This window comes from Cannabis sativa, chromosome 8, assembly GCF_029168945.1.
Source record: "Cannabis sativa cultivar Pink pepper isolate KNU-18-1 chromosome 8, ASM2916894v1, whole genome shotgun sequence".
Classification (NCBI taxonomy): domain Eukaryota; kingdom Viridiplantae; phylum Streptophyta; class Magnoliopsida; order Rosales; family Cannabaceae; genus Cannabis; species Cannabis sativa.
The window spans coordinates 31311005-31318758 of NC_083608.1; the positions used below are offsets into that span (position 1 = coordinate 31311005).

General features: G+C 36.3%; 1 protein-coding gene across 1 annotated transcript; it reads left to right on the plus strand.

Annotated features, from left to right (window-relative positions):
• The first annotated feature begins 1311 nt into the window (after positions 1-1311).
• On the plus strand, positions 1312-6422 carry LOC115720250 (uncharacterized). Its single transcript, XM_061103326.1, has 3 exons — positions 1312-3317; positions 3406-3708; positions 5798-6422. Exons 1-3 carry the CDS (start codon positions 1312-1314, stop codon positions 6420-6422), a joined length of 2934 nt encoding a protein of 977 aa, XP_060959309.1.
• Positions 6423-7754: the final 1332 nt, after the last annotated feature.

Consider the following 7754-nt stretch of genomic DNA (forward strand, 5'->3'; position numbering starts at 1 on the left):
GCCTATACTCAGTACGCTAGTCATACTCTAGCCATACTAATGTGATAGCGTCGATTAATATCTAAGCCAAACATACAACTATTAGTATCTAATATAACTCTACGTATATTGATACCGCTATCGATATAATCTAACAGGCGTAATAAATATGTATGTTAAACATGTAAACACATATGCATATCATTATACTAATCTTATCTTGTTTCTGAATTCAGGTGTGCCAGCCAACCTGAGTGGAACAGTTGCTCGACGAATTACAGGCCCTAAATCACATAATTTGTAAAATAGATAAGGGACACGCTAAATCACTTATTGACAGGCCCCGCCCTGGGCTAAGGCAGAGTAGGCCCAGGCCTAGGGTCCCCAAAGCTCAGGGCCCCAATATCTAGTTTAAGTGTTGGTTGTTTGGGCTCAATTTTGTATATATTTGATTGGTCTACTAACAAAGTAACAATTATGGGAATATAATTGTGTACAACTAAGAAAATAAAAATGGGCTGATGGGCTGGCCCATATGAAAGACAAAAAAAAAAAAAGTAAAAAAACAAAATAGTTATAGTCTCCTCTTTCTCTTGTACTAAAAGAAAAGAAGTAAAGAAAAAGAAAGACCAATCACAACTACAGCCTGCGACGAAACCAGATGACTTTTCCTCTTCTCTTGTTTTTTTTTTCCCCAATCAAGAAATAAAGATTAAAGAGAACTTAGAAAATCTAATCCAGAAAAAAAGTTTGTATTCAAATACATTAAGGTATGTTAAAATTTATACTTTTTTGTGTGTATTTTTTTAGATAGTATATAACTTATTGAATGATTGATTATTAGTATATTATATATTATTAATATTATTATATTATTTATATATATAGTTTACAACTTATTAGTTTAAGAAGCATTTAGACTTAGTTAATTAGTATTAGAATTTTTTTTGGGGCAAATATATACGTAATATATATTATATATATTAATATAATAATGTATGTGACTGAAAATTAATATTTATTTTGTTTATTCAATCACACCACACCACAGTAGAAAAAAAATTATATTTATTTATATATTTTATATTATATAAATGGTTGGGGTTGAATCCTCTTTTCTTTCACAGTGAATGGTTTGAATGATACCATTTAATGTATTTGGTATCTTGATTTAAAAATTATTTTTTAAAATTATTTTTTATCTTTTCTAAATTTATATGATTAATATGATTTGCATAATCATAATTCTTTTAATTGTGCATAAATTTATTCATTCAGTTACAATATTTTTTTATTTATTAAGTCATATATTTTTTTAAAATGTTACAGGTAATGACTACTAAAAGAAAATACAAATCTGGAGCTCTAAAGAGGAAAGAGAAATCAAAGAAGAAAGTTTTACTCAAAAAACAGGTTGGTTCCCTCAACAAGTATTTTGGTAACAATAAAGTAGAGACATCTATTACTAATGCAATTGAGGATGAACTTGATTGTGAAAATAATGTGAATGAAGTTAAAGATCAAGTGGTAAATGACAAAGAAGAAGAAAGTCAAAATGTTAATGAGAATGAGAATGAGAATGTGAATGAGAAATGTTTAGATGATAAGAATAGTTTTCCTCTTGACATAGATAATCTGGGAAATTGGAATAAAATTGATCATAATATGATTGATTTTTTAGTTGAAAGAGGTCCAAAAAGAGTCAATGATGTCACATATATTAAGGATGCTTTTGGTAGAAGTTTTTCTTCAACACATTACACTAGAGATTTGCCAAATAGGGAGAAACAAGATAGAAAGTGGTTAGTATATTCAGTTTCTCAAAACAAAGTATTTTGTTTTTGTTGTAAGTTGTTTTCAACAAAACATCATGTGGGTCATTTTGCTGATGAAGGTATAAATGATTGGCATAATATTTCTGAAAGGCTTAGAAGTCATGAGAAAAATAAGCATCACATTATGTCTATTGCTACTTGGGTAGAGTTGGAGAAACGGTTAAAGCTGAATCAAACAATTGATAAAGGTTTACAAGAACAAATCAACCAAGAAAGGGAGCATTGGAAACGTGTATTAGAGAGAATAATTGCTATTGTGAGAAGACTTGGAAAAAATAATTTAGCATTTCGAGGAAGTAGTGAAAAGCTATATGATGATAGCAATGGGATTTTTTTACAAATGATAGAATTGTTTGCTGAATTTGATTCAACTATGCAAGAACATGTGCGTCGTATTATGGCACATGAAACTCATTATCATTATTTGAGTCATAAAATTCAGAATGAAATAATACAGTTGTTGGCATGTGAAGTGAAAAAATCAATCATTGGTAAAGTTAAAGAAGCTAAATATTTCTCTGTGCTACTTGATTGTACCCCAGATGCCAGTAATGAGGAGCAAATGTCTCTTGTATTAAGATGTGTGAATGTTTCAGATAGTCCAATATTTGTTGATGAATATTTTATAGAATTCATTAAGGTAAATGACACATCAGGACTTGGGCTACTTAATGAACTTCTACATGCATTACATACTCTTGATCTTGATGTTGATAATATAAGAGGACAAGGTTATGATAATGGATCTAACATGAAAGGAAAAAATAAAGGTGTACAAAGCAGATTACTTGAACTAAATCCTAGAGCATTTTACACTCCTTGTGCTTGTCATTCTCTAAATCTTGTACTTTCTGATATGGCTAATTGTTGCTCCAAGGCTGTGTCTTTCTTTGGTGTGCTACAACGTATATACTCATTGTTTTCAGCTTCTACAAAAAGATGGAAAGTTTTTACAGATCTTGTGTCAGGTCTCACTGTTAAGCCATTGTCAGAGACGCGTTGGGAGAGTCGTGTTGAAAGTGTTAAAGCGGTAAGGTTTCAAGCTCCTCAAATAATAACTGCTTTACTCTACTTGGCAAATAGTAATGAAGATGCCAAAACAAAAAATGATGCTGAGACTTTAGCAACATATAATATTCAAAATTTTGAATTTTTGCTAAACTTGGTCATTTGGTATGATCTACTGTCTGCTGTGAATAAGGTTAGCATCGTTCTTCAAAGTGAAGATATGCAAATTGATGTAGCTATTAGACAGTTAAAAACTCTCCTTTCGTTTCTACAAAAATATAGAGAAACTGGGTTTGAAGAGACTATGGTTGCAGCTACAAAGATAGCAAGTGAAATGAAAATTGAACCTGTGTTCATTGAAAAACGAACATGTCACAGAAAGAAACAATTTGATGAGAGTACTAGCAATGCAGTTGTACAATCACCTGTGGATTCTTTCAAAATCAACTATTTTCTCTACATAGTTGATCAAGCTATTTCTTCATTTGAATCCAGGTATGACTAAATAAATACAAATATGAAATGATTTATTATATGTATAGTGTATATATATTGATAATAATATATTTTCTTCTAAAATTAGGTTTGAACAATTTGAGAGGTTTGAAGAAAATTTTGGACTTTTGCTTAACTTGGAGAAATTGAAGTCTACAAATGGAGATAGTTTGAAGAGATTTTGTGATAATCTTACCAATTTAATGAGCCATGGCGAGATTTCAGATCTTAATAAAGATGATCTATATCAAGAGTTACAAATGCTACGACATAACTTGCCAAAAGGAACAAAAAAGGCGATTGATGTGTTGAATTATATAAAAGAAGTTAATGGTAGTTACCCGAATGCTTGGATTGCTTATAGGATTATGCTAACAATACTCCTGTCACGGTTGCTCACGCAGAAAGAAGCTTTTCAAAATTGAAGCTGATCAAATCTTATCTACGGTCAACGATGTCCCAAGAAAGATTGAGTGGTTTGGCTATGTTATCTATTGAAAAAGATATAGCTGGAAAACTTGATTATACAAGTTTAATTAGTACATTTGCATCACAAAAAGCAAGACGAATCATGTTTACATAGTACTTTTGAACAAGTAAATTATTTTGCTCATTTTTATTCTACTTTATTTTGTGATTAAAGGGCCCCATAATTTTCTTTCGCCTGAGGCCCCAAATTGTCTAGGACCGGCCCTGCTTATTGAGGACTTAAACTTGAAACTAAAAGTTTCCCTATCGATGAATAACATGGCAATAACCTAAATATTGCAAAAATAGGAAAAACTAGGGTTTCCTAAATTGCCCCAACCAGTAGACCGGTTCCCCAACTAGAACTCTGGTTCTGTGGGGTTTCTTGGGGACCAACCGGTCGACCAGTTCCTACAGGTCCCCCTGAACCGGTCGATCGGTTTAGTGCAGGAAACACTAAAAACTTCCCAAACAACTCAATTCAACCCCAAACATCACACAAACTTCCAGACCTGCTAATTATACCAAAAAGAAGTAGTCCAAGCAATAAAATCAAGTAATAACCACTGAAACTAAAATCACCATTAAAGACTAAAGTTTGAGTTCTAAAACTCAAACTTTGTCTAACAACCAAATTAAGCCACAAACTAACTTCAATTCAGCTCAAATAACATAATTTTAACCTCAGAATATAATCTCAAACAGCATGAAAAACTATAAAACCTAACTCATAGAAAATCATACAAAACCTAACTTGAAACTTAAGGAAATCAACAAGAGTTGAGATAGAATATTACCTTGAGTTTGAATACACTAATGACTTGCTAGAAATATCTGAAATGAGGTTGGAAAATCTCAAACCCTAGGTGGTTCTAAGGAGCTCGAGAAAGAGAGAGAATTTGGAGAGAGAGAGAGAGAGAGAGAGAGAGAGAGAGAGAGAGAGAGAAAGAGAGAGAGAGAGAGAGAGAGAGAGTGAATTCTTAATTTTTCTTTCTTTTAAGATAAAATGAAATAAAACAAATATTATTCTATTTTAATTACTCATCTAAAATCAGATCTAAACTTAAATTAATCTCACAAGAAGACAAATAACTAAATGGTCAAAAAGACTGTTATGCCAATTTTTGCACTCTGATGTGGCATCACATGCTGGTGACACATGGAAGTGATTCCCCATATCTGCCTGAAGGAGATGTTCCGAGCCAAGCATCGTGTATACCTGTACGGAGGAGGTCCTCCCGACCGAGCAGTGGACAATTCGAACAGCATATTAACACTTAGCAATTTCAGCATTTATATCGTAAAGCACAAGAGCGATCCCTATAAATCTGGGATCGTATCATAGAGATATGGCAAGCTGTCCAAATCCCTCAATCAGTGTACTCTATATATGTAATATGTAATCTTAACAATTATAGACATTGTGAACAAAAGGGAAACCTTCCCTCAAGCACATAGCCCTATAAAAAGTGATCCATTCTCATTAGAAAAGGGGTCGAAAGAATTATCCAAGAGAGCATACTCAGAGTTATCATTGTAAGAGCTTTAAGAGAAGAATCACAGTATTCTTTGTTTTTAAGTCAATACAAATCGACGGGAGTAGGCTATTACCAAACTGCTCGGGGCCGAACCTCTTTAAAAACTCTGTGTTCTTTATTTATCTTTTCATATTATATCTAAATTATATCACTTATCGCTTACAATTAAGACTCATTGTCGTTGGCTAAAAGCAAGGTCAATATTTTGGTGCTTTCATTGAGAGCAAGGATCATAAATTTTCTCTTTACTTCAAATTTAATCATAAACACGATGGTGGTACAAACTCGTAGAGGCATGGTCGATCAGGTAGATCCACTGGCAATGGATCCCGCACAGTAGAATCCAGGAAATGCAAGGGTCCCACCAGTCACAAATCCTGAACAACCCGTCATGCAACCACCAACCGTGGGTCATGGTGTGACGTCTCCTTTGAATGGAATCGCACCTGGTGTGGAAGAGACTTGAAATACCAGTTCAGCAGCCAATCTGGGTATTCCCAGTACTGGGGTTCCGCCAGCAATAAATGTTCGAACAACCGTTGGAGACAACACAAAGATCCAGAACCTCCGTGATGCTCTTGGACTCATGCAAGGCTATACTAATACTTTGCATCATGATCAGGAAGAGCTACGTGCTGCAGTGAACCTTGCGTTTGAAGAGCAAAGGCGTCTGTTCGCTGAATGGAGGGATAAAGAGGTGGAAACGTTGAGGACTCAACAAGCAGCCATCGACGACCGAACAAGACAGGCCACTGTACTGATACGAAGAGCCTACGAAGTTACTAATCAGCAACCTGCGACCAGCATCCCGCTGGGTGAGTCAGACGAAGATCCAGCTGGGAACGCTTCCCAAACTCTGAACGGTCAGCCGCCAAATCCCCGGTCACAGGTTCTGCCTGTGGGCCAAGCGGTAGGTGGTCACACCTCATCTAGTAATTCGTCAGGAGGGGTTATACCTAATAACTCCGCCCAGACTAACGGTTCTGGCCAAGTGCTCGGCCAAACCAACCAGTCATTGAGACAACCTAATGGATCTGTATTTAATAGACTGGGAACAGTGGTTAGGCAAACAGTATGTCTCACCAGCCACTCAGCCTAGGACTCGTGCTCAAAATACAGCTCAAAAAGATCCAGATGTGACCCTGGTCGACCAAGAGGTCGAACAAGTTCATCCATCCGTGCAGGCACAGTTGGATGAACTAAAAAACATGTTCCAAGGTATGGTGGGTTAGAAGAACAACGATCTCGAGTTAGACCGAGCACGTGGATCCCCTTTTACTCCAGAGATCAATGTTCTAGAGTTACCCCACAAGTTCAAGATGCCGACCTAGAAGATGTATACTGGGAAAGAAGATCCCTTATCACATCTCAAATATTTTGAAATGCAAATGGACCTACAAGGAGTACGAGGAGATGTTTGTTGCAGAGTTTTTCCTGCCACTCTTTCAGAAGCCGCCCAACAATGGTACTTCAAGTTGACGCCAGGAACGTTCAACTCTTGGAAGGCTTTCTCCTCGGAATTCCATGCACAATTTTCTTCTTCTTGCCAAATACCATTGCATTTAGAGGACCTGGTCGAAGTGAAGCGAAGGCCAGGGGACCCTCCCCGAGCTTATATCAGCAGATTCATGACAGAGACGATGAAAGTTGCACGGTTAACCGAAGAAGGGAAATTAACCGCAATACTGGGGGCATCAAAGTTCTTGGAGAGCTTTGGAAGGACATCAAGAGAGATGGACTAGTAGATTCTATGAGTGACTTCCTCGATCGCGCAGATGGTTTCATCAAGCTTGAAGAGGCCATTCAGCGAGCAGAAGTCGAGCTTAAGCCAGGTCAGTCACAAGTTCCCTCTGCTGGAACATCCGTTCAACACCCCAGTTCCCAAGCAATTCAAACTCGGGAAGTAAAAGGTCTAACAACAACAATAGGCAAGGCAATGGGAAAAAGGAAAAGTTCGCTGGCAAAGCCGAACAAGCCCCTAGAGAAAATCCTTCTAAATTTACTACTTTCTCTATCTTGACTGATGATTTAGAGACCATCTACATGGCTACTCAGTCAGTAGCTCCGTACAAGAAACCCGCTCCCATGAAAAATGAGTATGTATTGAATTCACTGACCTCATGTGACCTCAATACCCCGAGCAGTTCAAAATTGGAAAAGGTTTGCTACTCAAAGTAAAATCAGCATTGATAAAATTTCTAAGAGCAAACCTAGACATTTTTGCATGGTCACATGAGGACATGGTCGGAATCGATCCTTCTGTAATTTCACACACCCTGAATATTGATCCTAATTTCTGGCTTGTTCAACAAAAAACAAGATTGTTGGATAAGGAACGAGCCCTAGCACTAAAAGAAGAGGTAGAAAAGTTGTGCAACAACAATTTCATAATTGAAGCTTTCTACCTGGCCTGGGTTGCTAATCCCGTACT

What these genes read in the sequence shown, in the direction of transcription:
- LOC115720250 (XM_061103326.1), top strand. Translation starts at nt 1,312, where the DNA reads ATGACTACTAAAAGAAAATACAAATCTGGAGCTCTAAAGAGGAAAGAG. An exon ending in ATTTCTTCATTTGAATCCAG is followed by an intron (nt 3,318 to 3,405) that starts GTATGACTAAAT and finishes TTCTAAAATTAG; the next exon opens with GTTTGAACAATTTGAGAGGT. An exon ending in CTAACAATACTCCTGTCACG is followed by an intron (nt 3,709 to 5,797) that starts GTTGCTCACGCA and finishes TTGAAATACCAG; the next exon opens with TTCAGCAGCCAATCTGGGTA.